General features: G+C 47.0%; 1 protein-coding gene across 1 annotated transcript in view; it reads right to left on the bottom strand.

Annotated features, from left to right (window-relative positions):
• The window catches only part of Slc6a11 (solute carrier family 6 member 11), a 113,441-nt gene that overhangs the window by 15,068 nt on the left and 79,714 nt on the right, over positions 1–18,659 (bottom strand). Inside the window, exons 7-8 of the mRNA XM_006994997.4 lie at positions 10,386–10,489; positions 5,814–5,938 (exon numbers count right to left, since the gene is read on the bottom strand). Coding sequence (XP_006995059.3) covers positions 5,814–5,938; positions 10,386–10,489 — 229 coding nt within the window. The remainder of the gene's footprint in view (positions 1–5,813; positions 5,939–10,385; positions 10,490–18,659) is intronic.

Here is an 18,659-nt window from a genome sequence, read left to right as displayed (position 1 = left end):
CCACTGTGCAGAGGGCCTGGAAAGGTCAAGGTTCAAGCCAGGAATGTCTGACCCACAGATCTTCCTCTGTATCCACCTGCCACCTGCTTTCATGTTGTCCAAATATTCTCACCAGGACTGGACATCAGCTGAATCTAAGCAAGAGTGGAATAATCTATCTCAAATGGTTCTTAGGATAGTGAGATGCCGCCAAGCAAGGAGTGCGCAGTAGAAGAATTTATTATAGTACAACCCATATACCATAAGAGCCCAGTGTAATGTGCATCCCAGTAGATTCTGAAAACGTTCACACCACAACCACCATTAAGATACACAGTATTCCTGTTGTCTCTAGCTGCCTACCACCTTCACATCCTCCTTCATCAGCATCCAGGGCAACTAGTGCTAGGATTTTTTTCATTTATTATTTACAAGATTAATTTTAAGTTGCACACACGCGCGCGCATGTTTTGTGTGTGTGCATGTGTGCATCTGAGTACAGTGCCCATGGAGGCCAGCAGAGGGTGCTAGATACCCTAGATCTTGAGTCACAGACAATTTTGTTACCTGAAGAATGTGCCTAACCTCTGAGCCACCTCTCCAGCTCTTTTTTTTTTTTTTTAATTTTAGATTAAAGTTGCTTGTGCTGTTTAAGATGAAATTGTGGGGGGTAACAACCACACACTTCATCTATGACATACTGATTTCAAATGCAGTCATGCCATTCTGTCATTTTACGTTTGAGGCTCCATGTTTTTGCCAACATTTGATACTGTTATTATTTCAGGTTTAGTCCTTACAGTGACTGTGCATTGTTCAATCACGTTGGTTTTTAATCTGTGTTTCCGGGTGCCTTCAGTGCTTACTATTCACACAATGCCCCCCTTTACTGGCCCATTTCCTTTTTATTACATTGGAGTATTTTTTAGATGACAGGAATGTAGGCATTATGAACATCTCCTGGACCGTCTTATTTTTAAAGAATATTTATTTTTGTTCTGTGTATGAAAGTTTTACCTGCATTCATGTCTGTGTGCAGTGCCTACAGGGCCAGTAGAGGGCGATGGATCCTCTAGAACTGGAGTTACACAAGGTTGTGATCAACCATGTGGGTGCCAGGAATTTAATTTGGGTCCTGTGAAGGAGCAGCCAGTGCTCCTAACCATTGTGATCCCTCTCCAGCCCTTTTGTCTTTAATGTTTTGAAGTATTTAATTTTTCCAAACTATGTGTTGCTAGCAAATAAAAACTGAGGTGTTTGTATTTATAATCTTTTATGCCTGATCTTAGTGAAATCCAGCAATTCTCATGAGATAAAACCATGGAATTGTCCTGAGTCCTCCTCAGAGAAACACCAGAGTAGGCTGTTGCTGTGACCCCATCTCTTGGCTAGGCTGGTGTCGGCGGCATCATCTCCATGGTGAAGCAGTGGTTTTCCTCTCCCGGGGAGCAGCACTTGGAGGTTACACAGGACCCTGCTCCTCTTAGGCCTCCCCTGTGATCTCAGCCTCCGCTGGAGCTTTGCTCCTATAGCCATTGTTAGGATGGTGTTCGCCCAAGGATGGGTCTTCCTCCTTTCTTCCACACCCATTCATCAGGAGTCCTCAAGGCCACTCATTAGGTGATGTGTTCATGCCCCTGTGAGCTCCTCAGTGTTCAGTCTTTTCTCTGGGTTGTGATCCAGTAATGATCATATTTACTTTGCTGTTCAAATTGTCCCAGCACAGGCCATTGGGGGCTCCTGCAGGTGGGTTCTACATCCTTCTGATGTGTCCCCAGGCTTCTCTGGAGCACAGCTTTATCTTCTGGCTTCACTGTGTCCTCGTCCAGCCCTGGACTCTATTGCCTCTTCAAGGGGCCCTGGATGCAGGCAGTGATGTTTAGAAGCTCAAGTCTGGACATGAGGGGTGTGTGGTAACTGGGGGTGTCACTGCAGGTGGCTCCCCCAGCACATTTATCCCTCCTGTGCATGTCTACATGTTTCTGCACACAGGGAAACCAGGAGTCCAAGGACACATATCCCGTGACTTCCAATACAGTACATTCTAGTACCTGCTCCTCAGAGGACAACAGTGGCCTCAGGATCTACATACATTTACCGATTTAGTCCACCCACCATGCACGTTCCATTCAACAGACTCTCTAGTTCAGAGTTCTGTTCTGACACAAATACACTACAGTTATTGTTTTCTTTTTTCTTCTTCATCCTCCAGTACCCAGTCAGCACATCACGTCTGTCTGTTCTCTCTTAGTTCTGTGATCCTTAGTACCCAGTGTGGCTACAGGACTCACTGACATTCTACAACACTGTGAGGTCACTGTTACTAGCTTTTTATTCCATTTTGGGTCCCACTCCACTTTGGATGGGATATGAGGCATCACCCAGGGTCAAGGCTAACAAGGAAGACACTCTGGGAAGTACTGTCCCTTCTTCCCCCCTCCCCACGCTTGCCCCTTCCCTCTCCCTTTTCTGCCCTTCATGACAGTAGCCATTCTCTCTAATTTCCAGGCCTCTCTGTACCTCTTTTGCACAGTTGACCACACGTATTTTCTTTCATCTCTCGTCTTTCTCCCATGAGGGATATAGAGGAACTTTTTTACTTTTTTAACTTTTAAATACATACTTTTTTGGGGCAAAGTCTCACTGTGTAGCTCAGGCTGGCATCACCTTCCTTCTGCCTCAGGCTTCCAAGGGTACACCACCATGGCCAGCTCTCTACATATATCACTTTAAAAATACCTTTAATTGATATTTTTTGATTACTTTTTAAAAAAATTTAAAGTTGTTTTTATTTGTGTGTGTGTGTGCACGTGCATGTGTACACCCTACCTGTGTGAGTTTATGTGTACCACATGAGTTCAATGCTCATGGAGGCCAGAAGAGGGCATCAGATCCCCTGGAACTGCTGTTACAGGTGATTATGAGCTAGCTGTCTGATGTGGGTGCTGGGAACCAAACCTGGGTCCTCTGCAAGAACAGCAAGCATTCATAACTTCTGAGCCATCTCTCCATACCCTTCTGATAATTTTTAATATACATACATGGTGTTACATGTTGTCAAGATCTTTTTTCCATATCCATGGAGATACTAGGTTTTTTGTTAATCTATGAATACAGTGCATATTATAATGGAGTTCCTAACAGTAAACCAACTTTGCATTATTCCTGCAATGGTTCTTCTTGGTCCAGATACATAAATCAGTTTATTTCCATGTGTTCCCCACAGTGTTTACTACAGTGAGATTTCTCTGTTAGTTTGTCTCTATCCTCGTCATCTTGTATCTTCTTCTGGTTCAGTACCAGGCACCACCATGCCCAGCTTTCATATTCAAATGTGTTTGTCAGGGTAGCAGTGTTAGAAGGTGGGTTTTTAGAGGCAATTAAGTCTTGAAGAGGTGACCAGGTCAAGAGGGATTAATGTGTGTTTCAGGGGACTGGATTAGTGCTTTTGAGAATGGAGTGGTTCTCATGGGTGGACTGTTAGAGAGGATCCTTGGTACCCACCCTCTTTCTGTATACCCATCCCACTGCCACACGGCTTCTGCCACATGATGCCTCCTTCATGTGATACCTCCATCATGTGATGCCTACATCATGTGATGGTGCTGCATAAGATACCTGAACACATAATGCAGCCACCAGATCTTCCTTTCTCCAGAAACTATCAGCTTAAAAAAAAAAAAAAAACCACATCTTTAGAACTTATCTTAGGTTTCTGTTATAGGAAAAGAAAATGGCAACAACTGGAGAGTGTGGCCTTGAAAGCTTTTTGTGTTTTACAGCTGATCTGTGGAGGAGCATGATTCTTTACCAATTTATAGGAAATTCCTGCTTCTAACTGCTATAGTAGTGGTGTATAGCCCTTCTCTCTCTCTCTCTCTCTCTCTCTCTCTCTCTCTATATATATATATATATATATATATATATATATATATATATGCATGTGAGTGCTGTGTATATATATAAATATATACAAAATATATATAATGTGTATGTGTTTGCCTGCTTAAATTTATGAGTACCAGATAAGAGCAAAAGCTTCCCATTTTTTTTTAATACTTTCTCAGGTTTTATGTGAATGTACATGGCCCTGGACTTTGGCCACCATGTATAAATGGAAGTTTTGTCCTGCCAGCCAGCTCCCAAATAACCACACAGAGACTTATTATTAATTATAAATGGTCAGCCAATAGCCTAGGCTTGTTACTAACTAGCTCTTACAACTTAAATTTACCCATATTTCTTATCCATGTTCTACTATGTGGCTTGATATCTTTCTTTAACACAACATGTTCATTGTCCTTCTCTCTGTGTCTCCTGGCAACATCACCCTCTTTCATCCCAGTGTTCTCTCAGTTTGTTTTTTCCACCCAACCTTTTCCTGCCTAGTTACTGGCCACTTGGCTCTTTATTAAAACAATGAGAGCAACACATCTTCACAATGTACAAAAGGATTATTCCACAGCACTGGCCCCCTTTCATTGTTGATATTAGTTGGATTGATTTGAATGAGAAATGTCCCCCATGGGCATTTGAACAGTTGGTGGTGCTGTTTGGGGAGGCTGTGAAGCTTTTAGGAGGTGCAGCCTTGCTAGAGGAAATACATCACTGGGGGCGGGATCTGAGAGTATACAGCCTTGCCCCACTTCCTGCTGGCTTTCTCTGCTTTCTGAATGTGGTTGAAATGTGATCTCTCAGCTTCTTGCTCCTGATACCATGCCATGCCTTCCTGCCATGATGGACTTCCTATCCCCTGAAACTATAAGCCAAATAAATTCTTCTGTAAGTTGCTATAGTTATGGCATTTTATTGTAGCAACATAAAAGTCAGTAATACATTAGTAATTTGTATTTTAATTTTTTTCCTTGTTAGTTTTTGCCAAGGAATTATGGCTTTTGTTCATCTTTTCTAATAGAGCTTTTGGCTTTTAAAATATTCTCTATTAATTGTAGGAATTCTCTTTATTATTTCCCTGGTCTTATCTTGGATTTAATTTGTGTCCCAGTATGCTACCTATTATGGTAAACATTTCATGTTTACTTGAAGAGAATTTTTCTCTGAGGTTGTTTGGTGTAAAGGTATATGAATGCCCCTTCAATGTGCTGAGGAGCTAAGCACACTATGAGGTGGTGTGTAAGGCTAAGGTGGTGCTCACCTCTGATGTCATCTACTTTGACTCTGACCCAACCTCCTTGAGGACCATCTCTACCTTCAATATTCAGGACCCATAGCACCTTTTCATTACAGTCTATTTTTTCAGAATCCAAGTACCATCTAAGTCAAGAAGGAGTCATCATGGTGAACCATCACCCTGATCATAGTATATTTGATTCAAATACCTCAACTTTAGGCTGTGACATATGTAATGATTCCATATGTAGAATGGAGTGGAGGAGCAGAGGGGAGGTAGGTTCTCTAAGCACCAGTGCAGCATGTGTAAAGGGCCTGGGGTGGAATATGGTGCAGAAGTGAGAGAGACCACTGAGGGCCAGTGGTAGTGAAGTGGGTGGGGTGGCTCCAGCATCCTGGGGCTGTTCAGGCTGTGCTCGGAGGCTGCTTTGTAAACATGACACCTTGGGGTTGAGTGCAGAATGGAGCATGTCCAAAGTGAGTAGTGATGGGGGCAGGAGGGTCGGGGAGCAGGAAACAGTAACTTGGGAAGTAAATGAAGGCTTTGGCTCCTTAATGAAGAAGGTCGGGGCTTCCCCTGCAGGTGATGGACTGTAGATGAAGAGAGTGGCCACATCCTGAGAAACAAACCCAGGACAGGAAGACTGCAGTGACCACATTATCCTCACCCCTTGGGCTTTCCACAGCCACCTCTGCAGACTTACCTGACTCCGCCACCTCGGCAATGGGCACTCCCTGCTCGTACGCCATGAAGCCCAGGACTGAGAAGATGGCAAACCCAGCCACGAAGCTGGTGCCACTGTTCAGACAGCAGAGCATGATACAGTCCCTGTGGGGAAGCAGGAAGAGGGGCCTGAGTCAGTGCGGGCAGAAGAGGTAGCTGCTGGAACTTTCCCCATCTGAGACCAGGGCACACTATGGGGCAGGCAGAGAAGCATGGACACTGACAGCCTCCGCTTTCCATATGAAGTATTTGTGGTTCAGAGAGGGTAGATAGCTGGCTCACAGTCACACAGCTTTCCCTGCATTGCTAGAAGACAAGGTAGGTCACAGGGAGAGGGGTGTGACAGAAGGAAGGGGGCTTGGTTTTGTACCCCAAGAGAGGGAAGACAAATGCTGATCTGATTAAGGAGAGAAAGCCCAGAACAGCAGGAGGGGACCATGCTCCCAAGGCACAGAGCTCAGAGGATGAGAGAAGCTTTCCTGTGAGAAGCCAGGTAAGTGACTAAGGACCATAGACTTGCAGCTCCAGCAGCTTCCTGGGGAGAGATTTTGTGGTGACTCCCATCCTGGCTGAGCAGGGGAGAGGTTTTGTGGTGACTCCCATCCTGGAAGAGCAGGGGAAAGGTTTCATGGTAGTACCTATCCTGGCTGAGCAGGGGAGAGATTTTGTGGTAGTACCTATCCTGGCTGAGCAAGGGAGAGATTTTGTGGTGGCACCTATCCTGGCTGAGCTCATTACCAAGCAATGCCCTGCTTTCTGCTCTATTCAGGTTCTGTTCAGTGGGCCAGCTCATGGAGGAGACTGACCAGAGCTGTTGCTTTGACCTGCTCTGGAGAGATGCTCACTAGCAAGGAAGCACCAATGTAAAGCCCCAACCAAGGGGAAACCAGACAACAAGTGATGGAGTTTTCTGAAGATGAGGGTGATGGCCCAGAGTCTTGGCCCACCCTACCACAGGCTCTAGAATTCAGCCTCTGTAGTGCGGGCTCACAACTCAGATCACGGTGCATGTCAGCGCCTTGCTCTGTACAGGAGGTGCACTTGGGTGGTCCTGACCAATAGTGTCCCAGAGTGGAGTGACATTGTGGCCTTAGCTCCTGGCCCAGGATCTGGAGCTTAAAAGACCCCTTCCTACTGGATGGAGCCTCCTGCTGAAAGCACAGAGCATCTTCTTGTACTTCATTAGACACATCCAACAGGCTGGGGTGGGGCTTGAGGCTGGGGTGGTCTGGAGGGTGAGGCTCAGAGCACCTCTCTCAGCTAGCATCCTGGTTCTCTTACCACCCCTTCAGCCTGCCCCTCATCTGTAGTACACTCTGGCTTACCCAGAAGCTCTGCAGCTATTGTGTGCAGGACTGAGGACTTTCCTCTCTTCCTCGTGCATTGTGCTTTTTGTAATAGAACCAAAGGTAACAGCAGTGTTGGGGACAAGGCAGCAATGACCCTGGTAATGAGGGCACAGTGGAGAGAGCACTAGACAAGGAGTCAGGAGCCTGGGGCTGTGATTCTCCCTGCAGGTCTTTTCTTTGTGACTGACCTTGATATAAAGCATTTGGTAGCAGGGCCTCATGGGATTTTTTTTTTTCTTTCAAAAAACAGGGTTTCTCTGTGTAGTCCTGACTGTCCTGGAACTCACTCTGTAGACCAGGCTCACCTCGATCTCACCGAAATCCACCTGCCTCTGCCTCCTGAACGCTAGGATTAAAGGCGTGTGCTACCATGCCCAGATGTCGTGGGCTGTTTCTAACCCCCCCACCTAGGGGCAGGATGGAAACCACGTTCCGCGGGCTTGGGCTTAGCTATGTGACCTACTTTCAGACAGTCAGGACATTAGCTGACGTGATGCAGACGTTTGATTGGTGTCCTCTTAACTGGACTTGTCTTCTATCTTTCTTGTGATTTTTCCCCCCACAGGAAGAACTTCCAAGGGAATGACAGTCCCTTCAAGCCTGGACTGCAGGATGCACACACAAAGAACAGGCTTGAGCCTGACCTGAAGCCAAACCCACCCACTCACAGCCAGGACAGTTTCCCTAGCTAACCTCAGCCCAGGAGTATGAACACAAATGCTCAGCCCTTGGAGCCAGGGTGACTTGTCATGAACACTAACTACCACGGCAGCAGATGAGTGGTACAGGTCCCTTTAAAGACCTCTTCTGACACAGTGAATGTCAGCTGAGCTGCTAACCCTGACTACTATCTAAAGCTCCGTTTGCCTCTACTCTGGAAGAAACTCAGCCTAAGCCAGGAAAGGACCACATTATTCCTGAGGCAGCAGGGACTCGCTAGTATCTTACTGCCCAAAATCCAGTCACAGGTGCCCTTTGCATCCTCTCCAAAGCCCCAAACGCCCTAACGTATCCAGCTGCAGGGATGGAAGGGTCTGGAGAGGAAGGCATTACTCCATGCTCGCTACCTTCTGAATTTCTCCCATCATGTTTAAGGTGCCATGGTGTGCCAGCCCTGTGTTAGGTCCTCCGAATCCCAAGACTGGAGGTGAGGGCCCATTGTCAGCAAAAGGACAGTTGGGAATCAGTCACTCCTCTCAGATGCCCTTTCTGGAGGCCAAATGACACTTCCTAAGAATCAAGGCTTCCAGGGCCTGACTGTGGACAGTTACCTTCAGCCCCCATATGGCTGGGGATGGCAAACGTCCCTCTCTGCAAATCTCTCCCACAGGCCTCTCAGATCACTTTCTTGTGTTTGAGTTCTCAGGGACGTCTGGCCCCTTCAGCTCTGTGTGTGGATGCCAGCCTCCACCTGTGAGCACACTCAGCCCCATGAGGCTGGGCCCTGCCTGGCTGGGCTGTTCCATCCCTCTCAAGCCCTTCCCCGACAGCTCCCAGCAATCTCTGGGAAAGGCTTATGTAACCGGGGCTTTGAAGTCAGCAGGGGCTGAGCTGGGCTTGCATGAGCTCCAGAGGGGACTAAGCTGTCAGGAGAAGGGATTAATTGACTGCTGGGCAGACCTGTTTGCAGAACAATCTGGAAACAGATTTTTGCAGGCATCTGCTTTGTTCCACTGAGCGACCGACCAGGAGAGGAGGGAAATCCTGCCTGCTGAGTCCCTGCCAGCGGTGGGTTGGGACAGGCCTCTCTCCTACCCCACACCCACGCTGAATGCTCTTCATTTTCAGGTCACTGCTAGGTTGCTGGTTGAAAAAAATCACCCACATTCAAACCTTACATATATGGTCTAAGCCCCCGAACATATTACACGTCACTATTATGACTTCTAATTTAATAAATAATTTGTATATTTGATTTGGGGTTAAATAATACATAGATGATATCTGCACTGATTTGATTTTCCTTGCTGGGATGGGCCTGGGGTTAGGACAGGGTCTCACTGTATCTTAGGCTGGCCTGGGACTCATTATGTAGACCAGGCTAGCCTGGGACTCACAGCAATCCTGCTTCAGCCTCCTGCGTGCTAGTGTTGTGTGCTGATATGCTCGGCTCTCCTGACTCTGTTCTCTTTTTAATCATAAAAGCAACATGTACCCACAGTAAACAAAGACACCTTCGATGTATAGGAATTAAGAGAGGGGAAATCAGGCTCTTAATGTGATATTTTTCATGGTTTTCTCTTTCCTCCCAGAAGTGTGAGATGGTGCAGATTTTCACATGGACCCATAATTACTCCCTTCTCCACGGCCTCCACTTTAGCTTTCCACTGTCTTTTCACATGCCCAAATCAGCATTCAATTCCTTCCTTTAGGGTAGTTTCTCTTTGTGGCTGACTGGAATATAGGGTGGGCACAGGTCGGGTGTCCCTTCTCAAATGGCTGTGCTCATGGTGGTACCCCATCACAACTCCAAAGTCTCCTTCCTGTGCAAGGAGCTCCCAGGCTCCCACGGTGTGATGATGCTCTGTCCATCCACCAGCAGGTATCCACCTATGTCTGCTGAGTACTGGGCTCTTAGGTGCAAGGACTTCAACACTGTCACTGCAGCCAGGGACCCCAGAGTGAGCTTATTCCCTCCCCTGTCTCTGCACCCCCCAACACTGCTGAGTGTCCCTGGCCCTCCGTGGGCCTCAGTCTCATGGTGTGCTGAGTGTCCCTGGTCCTCTGTGGGCCTCAGCCTCATGGTGGCACTCAGGCTGCAGGCCTGGGAGGCTCCACAGCCTTGATCACCTCTCTACCTGGACCCTATGTGGCCAGGAGGTCAAGAGGACTGTGGGCCCAGGAGGGCCCAGCCACTCCAGGTGGGTCAAAAGAGGGCCCCATAGACCCAGGAGGCAGAAACAAGGTCCTTGGTGTGGAAACACTTGGGTTGAGCCAGTTTGGTTCCTTATTCGCTGTGTGACCATGAGCAACTTATTGTCTATATACCTATGCCGTACATGCTGGCACTGGGTCCCGACTGAGGCTGTAGGGTGGATTTGCTGGATTTACATCCAGGGCAGACTCTGCTTGCGGGTGGCACTTTCCCAGCTCTGTCCCTGTGATCCTGGGGACAGGGCAGGGCTGACAGTAGCTCTCTGTGTTCTGGGCCCTGCACTGTGGACAGCTGTGAGGCTTTGGAAGCTGTGGCTGTAAGGGCTCACCTGTAGCAGTTGTTGTTATAATTGTTGTAACTTCCCAGAGCGGTCAGGCAGCCCAGACAGATGGCGTAGGAGAAGAAGATCTGTGTCCCAGCGTCCACCCACACCTGGAGGAGAGCACAAAAATGTGGGCATTGAGAGTCAGATGCAGGAGGTGGAAGCATCCAATGGAAGAAGAGTGAGAATTAGATGTGGGAGGAGGGAGCTTGCTCTCTGGACACTCTCCAAAGGAAATTCTAGGACAGGAATATCAAACTTCCTAACTTTCTTGGGAACACCTATGAAAACATTTATATTCACCTCATTAAAAAGAAATTTCCTTTATAGAGTCTAGATTTTTGCAAAGGTTATAGAAAATAATCCACTACATAACAAGACTTTAGATATTGAACTGGGGCTGTGGGCATAAGCCTGTGAGCCTAGCACTAAGAAGGCTGAGCAGGAAGATCTCTGCAAGTTCAAGGCCAGCCTGTCTAAGTAACTAGGTTGGCCAGAGCTACATAGCAAGACCTTGTCTCCAAAAAATAAATAAGGAAATAAAACCAGGTGTAGTGGTGCACACCTTTAATCCCAGCACTTGGGAAGCAGAGACAGGCAGATCTCTGAGTTCAAGGCTAGCCTAGTCTACAGAGTGAGTTCCAGGACAGCCAGAGCTACATAGTGAGACCTTGTCTCAAAAAAAGGACAAACAAATGAAAAAAAAAATGGTATTTGGATATTAAGGGACCTGGCTGGCTCCAGCTGTATGACTTTGGAAAAGTAACAATATCCCCAAGGCTTAGTTTCCTCATCTGCCAAGTAGGAAAGGAAGAACCCTGTCAGGCCTGCAGTGAGGGTGAATGTACCAGGAGTGTGAGCCCTGGGCATGGGTCCTGTTTCTTTGACACATCACACTTAAGTCCAAAAACACTCCCTTTTCTTGGTGATTGAAATTACCATAAAGACAGTGTCTCATGTCTGTGCAGAGAAGACATTGACACAAGCTGCCCCAAGTACAGACTAGAGGTGTGTGTGCCCACATATCTGTGCATGTGTGTAAGTCCACTAGCTTACAAAACAGATTCCGGAATGCCAGTTTCCCTGGGGTGCAGCCAGCTAGCAGCTTCTTAGTCACCAAAGTCCCCTCTGACCAAAACTCCTCTAGACAGCATGACCTACACTGTGGCAATCACACTGACTTTTCAAGTACACTCCCACCCCCAGGCTCAAAACTCAGCACCTAAAAGTCCCCAAGGAAAGCCGCAGCTGAAACTCAAGCTGGTTTTGAGCTGAGCATCCAGCGCCACCTGGAGACGAGACTCAGCACTGAGCACAGACAGGAGCAGCCTTTATTAGGCACTTTTGGTATGCGAGGCACCTTGCTGAGCCCTTGAATGTCAGCACTCCTAGGCAGCCCAAGGCAGAGGGTGCTCTTAACCTGCTCCTAGAGCCAAGGAACAAAGAGGGCAAGTAACCTGCCCAAGACCACGCAGCTGGGACGTGATGGGTGGAAACGCACACAGACCCACTTCTAGAGATACAGCTTAGGGCCCCATGCAGGTTCAGAACCAGCCCCTACATCCTGGTGCTTCATCTCTACCTCAGAACAGGACTCTCTTCAAAGTCCTCCTGATGGACATCTGCCTGACTGCTGTCACTGATGGGGAGTGGCATGTGTCTTTCTTCTTTAGACACCTCTGACTGGTAAGTCATTTCCTAAAGTGAGAACTCTCCTTTCTTGGTGTTTGATTCTGGGTCTGTCAGACTATCATAGCTTCCTCTTGCACTTAACAGCACTGACCCCATAGCCTTCTGACCCCCAAAACATCCCCATTCCAGGCACAATCCCTTCTCAAGGATTTGCTCACATGGAACAGGCCACCCTGTGTGGGTGTGCTCATGTTTGTGAAAACACCCAATGGTAACATACGAGAAGTGCTTCTAACCCTGACAGGAGTATCTGTTAACCTCTCCTAAGCCAGGATGGCTGGCTTTAGAGTGTCACTAAGGAGAAACACCATGAGCACATTTATGGTGGGTGTGTGCATGTGGGTGTGTGCGTGCACGTGCACACGTGTGCATGCGCACACACATGTAGTGCTGGTAGATCAGGGTGTACTAAGACATGGGTATTTGGAAGTAGAGAGAAACCAAGAATGTTTGAAAAAAACGTAAGAATTATATTATTTTGTAATTACTTAAAATTATACACACAGAGTGTTTAATTAAAGTTATGCCACTTGGGGTAACCCCTCAATAGCCATAAACTATCTAATAATAACCCAATGCCAGGCATGGGAAATCTCCTTTTGAGTTGGTCAGATGAGTCCAAGAAACTCCCCCCAAAATATAGACTATTGCCATAGCCCTTGGTGCCTTCTAGAAAAAGAAGGTAAGACATCATTACTAAGGACAGCACATAATTTGGACACAGGAGGAATCCATCTGGATTTGACCTGGAAGCCTCCTCCATAAGGACTAGCTCTTGCAGTATCAGAAGGAGCCACACAAGCTGCCTAGGAGAAAAGTAATCAATAGTCATAGCCAGTTGTGACACCAATGGACCCAAACAATGATAAGAATGACAAGATATTCTGAAAGATGCAATAATGACATACATATCCTGCGGTAATCAACCACATCTTATTGAACTTAAGGCCTGATCAATAGGAGAGAATTTGTGCCTGGCACTGTAAACCTCGCCAGCTACCCATGGCTGGTGAGACCCTACTACAGTCACTGTAAGCAGTGTGATTCCCAACTTCCCTCAAGATACTTATCCTTCAACCTACAAAAGTGCAGCTTTCACCTGTCATCAAAGAGACTTCTTTTTGCAGCAGAGACCATCACAGAAAATCACAACTGGTCAAAATGCGAACAACTGCTCATGGGTACCTAGCCTCAGGGGATACATCTACAACACATCCCTTCACCTAAGGCTCAGGAAGAGGACGTGGGAAGACGTTAGAACCAGAGGACCAGGATCTTTGCTGTGAGATAGTGTCTTCTAAAAAACAAAACACACAGTGGAGGTTGTGGGAAGAAAGGGGTGAATATGATTAAAACACATTGTATGAAGTTCTCAAAGATTAAAAATATATTAAAAATGATAACCCCCCACAAAGCTCAATAATGATGGTTGTGAATGGGGAGTCAGAGAGAGTGGTGAGGAAAAGGAAAATCAAACCCCAAGGAAGGTTTTCAGAGCAGCAGGAGCTTGAGGGTGCCTATGCGTTGGCAGAATATCACAAACCTGACCATGCTGATTTGTACAGGAATGTGAAAGACTTTGAAACTCTGGACTAGAAAAGCAGTTGGATGCTGGAAGCAGAGCTTAATGGGCTATGCTATGAGATACCTAGAAGACAGTAGTGCCAGAGCTATGTGGACTATGGAGGCTCAAGAGGATTCATGGGGGAACACTATTAGCATCTGGGCTAGAGACCATTTTTATAATATTTTGGCAAAAAAAAAAAAAAAACCAAACTGCTTTTTTTTTTCTGCCCTTGTCCTAAGAACTTGCTTGAGGCTAAATTTAAAAGTATTGGGCGAATTTCTTGGAAGGAAGATTTAAAGACAGCTTAATATTGACTCTGTCATGTGGTTATCAATATTGACTCTGCATATTGCTTATATGCAAGTTACAGTGGAAAAAAAGCCAATGGGGCAGGGAAAAAATACAGTATGGAAAGGAAAAGGACCCTGGCAGGCTTGATGTGACAGCCAAGGCATGTGCTGAAGATGGGCTGTGATTGTTGAGATGGGAGCCATTAAGGAGAGGCCAGGTCTGCATTGGAATAAAGAGAAAGGTGTCCCCCAGTAGTGAGGAGTCTGCCTAGAGTGCACAAGGCTCAGGGTTCAGTCTCAAGCACTGCAAACACAAAACAAACAAAGCCAGAAGAAAGGGGTTTGAAAATTTTTACCATAAAGAAATGATAAATATATTTGAGGAGACAGAGATGTTTGACCTGATTTATACACACACACACACACACACACACACACACACACACACACATTGAATTATAAAATACACCATACATAATATATATAATCCCCATCAGTATATGCAATTTTTACACTTTATGTATCAGTTTTAAAATCTCATTTTATTTTTGAGACAGTGTCTCATGTAGCCCAGTCGGACCATCATCCCTGTTGAGCAGACGATGAGTTCCAGCCCATAATCTTCCTGCCTCCACCTTCCAAGTGCTGGGATTACAGGCACCCAGTCAATGCAGTGGCTTCATGCATTTTAGGTAAGCACTTTCCCAGCTGAACCACGTTCCTAGTATCAGGTGGAAATAAATTTAACAAGATGTAAGTTAAAGTCTTCCATTCTAGTAGAAGACAGCTCCTTCATTACCACTTTAGATGTGTCTCTTTAGCGACCTATATTTATGTAGGGCTTTCTTTTATATTATTTATACTTATTGGTTTTTCTCACATTTAAATAAATTACAATTGTTTGTTGGTCTATGTATTATTTGTTGTGTGTATGCATGTGGGTGGGGGTGCTTGTGTGTATTGTGTGCCTGTGGTTAGGAAACAACTTGTGGGAGTGCTACACACACACACACACACACACACACACACACACACACACACACACACACATTTTGGAGATTCTCTCCTTGTGAGTGCTGGGGATCAAACAATGGTTGTCAGGTTTGGTGGCAACTAAGCCACTAACCCAGACATTCTTGCATTTTAAAGTACCTATTTCTATGACTTTGTCTTTATTTTTCCCCTCACTGACCTCTGTTTATCTCATGACACTATCCTGGCCACGCTCAGTTTCTTTCATTTTATTTCAGTATTTTCCTGTTTTGAGTGGCCAGCCCTTCCTGGTGGGCTCTTCCAGAACCATTGTCTCTTTCAGCTGGCTTTGGATATGCAGGGTTGGGCTGTCCTGTGGCTCTGTCTACATACAGTACATTCTTCAGCCATGGGAACCCTATTCTTACAGTTTCTTATAACAACCATGTATGGGATCGGACTACAGTCCTCTTCTGCTGTAGCCACGAGGGGACGATGCTGTGTAGAGGAATGGCGACGGCCCAGGGTCCACTTTCTAGCCTTTGTAGTCCTAGAGTTTCCTCTTCAGTGACTATCGGAGTCTTTAAAATGATGGTGGTGCTATTGATGCTTTCTGAAGCCATTGTTCTTTATCCCTAGCCCCTACTCTTCTCCAAAATGTCTCTGCCTGCTCAGACTGGGTTCTCCTTAAGGTCATGTCTCTTGCCATGGGATCTTAGCTGCCCCATTCCCATCACCCTCCCCTATCACCAGGGACCTGCATCCCACATGGATCCTCTTGGGTTGGTCTGATATCCTTTGATACGCCAACCATCATCTGCCCTAGCATGGTCCTCTCCTGAGGGCAAGCATTTGAGAGTTCTATGGGATTCCTGGTGTTCAGCCTGCAACTTGCCCTTCATCTTCTCCCCAGCTCACAGAATCCCCACGTTGTTGCTGTTGTGGCTGGCAGAACCACCTCATTGACTGGGAGATCCTGCCGATTGCTTTCTCTCATACTTTCCTGGCTTTCTCTGTTGGCGTTAGAGACTCCAGCAAACATTAAAGTGTGTGCTTTGATTTGTTTCCTTTTGCTATCTTGTCTCCTTGGTTCTCAGGATCATCTTTAGAAGGTAGATTTGAAAGTGGAGGTTGGAGAAGAGTACGCAGATTTGAGCAGGCAGCAGAAACAGTGCAGCACCCAAGGTCAACATGGTTCTCTTTTAAGGGTAGTGGTGCTTCCTGGGGTGATGGGTAAAGTGCTCATTTGGAAAAGCAGGTTTGAGACATCAGGAGATGCTCGGGAGACAGTTGTAAAGTCTGGGGGTAAACACAGAAGCCTGAGCTGAAGGTGCAGAGAAGAGTCCCTGGAATCTCTGTAGTAACTTAACACCCTGGACTCTGAATCCCAAACCTACCCATTGGTCTCCCCAGCTCCCACATTTGGAAAATGCATGTTGATGTTAACCATTCTAAAAAATTAAAATGTTTTCCTTAATGCTTACATTTTTTATTAATGTATTATGTGTGTACCTGCTTATCTGCATGCACATCATGTGTATGTGGCACTCATGAAGGCAAGAAGAGGGTGCTGGACCTGGAACTATAGTTACAGATGGATATGAACCACCTGATTCGAGTGCTGGAAACCATACCCAGGTTCTATGTAAGTAAAGCCAATGATCTTAACTGGCCATCTCTACAGCCCTGATGTCAACTTTTCTACTAAAGACACATGCATCTCAGGCATCACAGAGTCTAGGCCAGGTTTCTTAAGAGTGTCCCATGGAAAGTCATGACATGTCTTCACATGGGGCCTGGGAGGTTCTTCACCTCAATAAATGGTTACAACAGATAAGCCTGTGGCTAAGAAGATCTATTGTGCCTGGCTGCCAGCCTGGCCACTCTGTGTAGACAGGAGCTAATGAGCTTCTCAATGAGCTGCTGCAGCTGTCCTGGTGAGGACTGCTGGAACACACAGAAGCCCTGCCATCTGGGGGTTTAGCTAGATACCAGCCTAGTTGTCATCCACAAAGCCAGCTGTAGCCCGTGCAGGGGCTTTCTTCTATCCATGACACGGTGACCCAAGCCTTTCCTGCCACCTCAATAGCAGCTTCCTACACAGTCTACAGACAGAGAGACAAAGACCCAGAAGTTTCCTCAAGAAACTTTCTAGGGCCTTGGGGACTGGTTCCTATCACTTCTGCCCACATACCATGTCCAGGGCCAGGCCATGAGGTCCCAACACAAAGGCAAGAGAGTCTGGGAAGTATTCCCAAGAAGGGATAAATGGCTAGGGGACCACATCAAATTATCTCTAAGGCATTACATCATGCCCATATTTCTTATGCTACTAGGAAATTTATACACATGGAAGGAAGGAAGAAAGGAATAAAAGCATGGTGGCCATGGAAGGATTTGACAATCAAAGAAAAGAAAACAGGGGGGGGGGGATGAACATTCCCAACCCCTCCATGGAGCTGATGGGCCCTTCGGGAAGAGACTTCTTAACCTTGGTCAAGGAAGACGAAGCTCTCCAGTCTTCCATGTACAAATTCAGGATTTGCATGATGTTCTCGCTGGGTAAGTTCTGGCATCTCTGCTTTCTCTGATGAGAAAATGGACCCATTGAAGGTCAGACAGCTCTTAAAGGAGTCTGAGCCTGTAGCTTTCTGGGTCTATGTTTCAGAGGAAGGCAGGAGAGCCCCAGGTCTTCAGCATGCACACGGCATCCCTGAGTCCCACAAAACAAATGGGGACCACACACCTCAGCTCCTCCGCTTGCATTTCCCCGGAGCCGCAGAGGTGGAGGCTCCTAGGAGAAACGGCTTCCTATCCCTGCCCCCTAACCAACGTGAAGGGAAAACAGTCTCACTAAACAAACCCTAAGGAAGTCGGGTCAGTGGAGGAGAGGATCCTCCCCATGTTCTGCGGGATGAATGGGGGGCGTGCTGGCCCTGCAGCAAGGGCAGCCCACATTCAGAGATTTTAGGGCAGATTTGTGTGGGAACAGGAAAAGCCCCTTCACAGCTTTGAGGACAATTGGTTCCAAGGAGCCCCGGCACATGGGCCAGGGTGCTACCTGCCTGCCCAGTGGGACCCTTGGGATTCAGGAATGGCAGCTGCAGGCATGAGGACAAATTCTCAGAGGTCACACTGCCACAACAGGTGTCCTAGTCGTCAGGGACAGCACTCCACAGTTTACACTACTACACTGTGAGTCTTGTACCTGCCCCTGGGGCTGGCAGCCATCCCAAAGTTAGAGATATGGCTAAGTGGATGCTTAGCTCAGCCTCTCCCCATATCCCTGCTCTGAGCGTACCCATGGAATGTCTAATTTTATCCACATATGGGAACCAAAGTTTTGTGCCTTTTCAGTGCCTCTCAGAGTGGGGCAATTAGCCCCGGGCTCTCGGGGTACAGGGCATTGTGAATAGGTAGGGGCCATGTCTGTTTTTCACCACAGTGGTTCCAAGCAGCTGTATCAAAGCCTAGGACACCAAGGGCTGGGTGAGTCGCACGGTACAGCTCAGCTGCCCTTCAATCTCACCACCAGCCAGTGTTGGTGCTCTTCAAGGCAAGCCAGCAGCAAGCAGCTGGAGAGAGGAGCTCCACCCACTCCGCTTTGGGGAGAGGGACCCTAGCACATGTACAGGCACTTTGGATTTGGAAACAAAACGTGGTGAGGAGCTTCCATCAGGTGCCTCACCCTGAGCCTCACAGGGATTTGCAGACGGGGCAAAAGCTGTGGGTGGGCAGATGCGAGTTGGGCTCTCACTC

The sequence above is a fragment of the Peromyscus maniculatus genome, chromosome 3 (assembly GCF_049852395.1).
Source record: "Peromyscus maniculatus bairdii isolate BWxNUB_F1_BW_parent chromosome 3, HU_Pman_BW_mat_3.1, whole genome shotgun sequence".
Taxonomy (NCBI): Eukaryota; Metazoa; Chordata; class Mammalia; order Rodentia; family Cricetidae; genus Peromyscus; species Peromyscus maniculatus.
The sequence above is the reverse complement of the archived record's forward strand: the minus strand, read 5'-3'. Positions and strand labels throughout refer to the sequence as shown.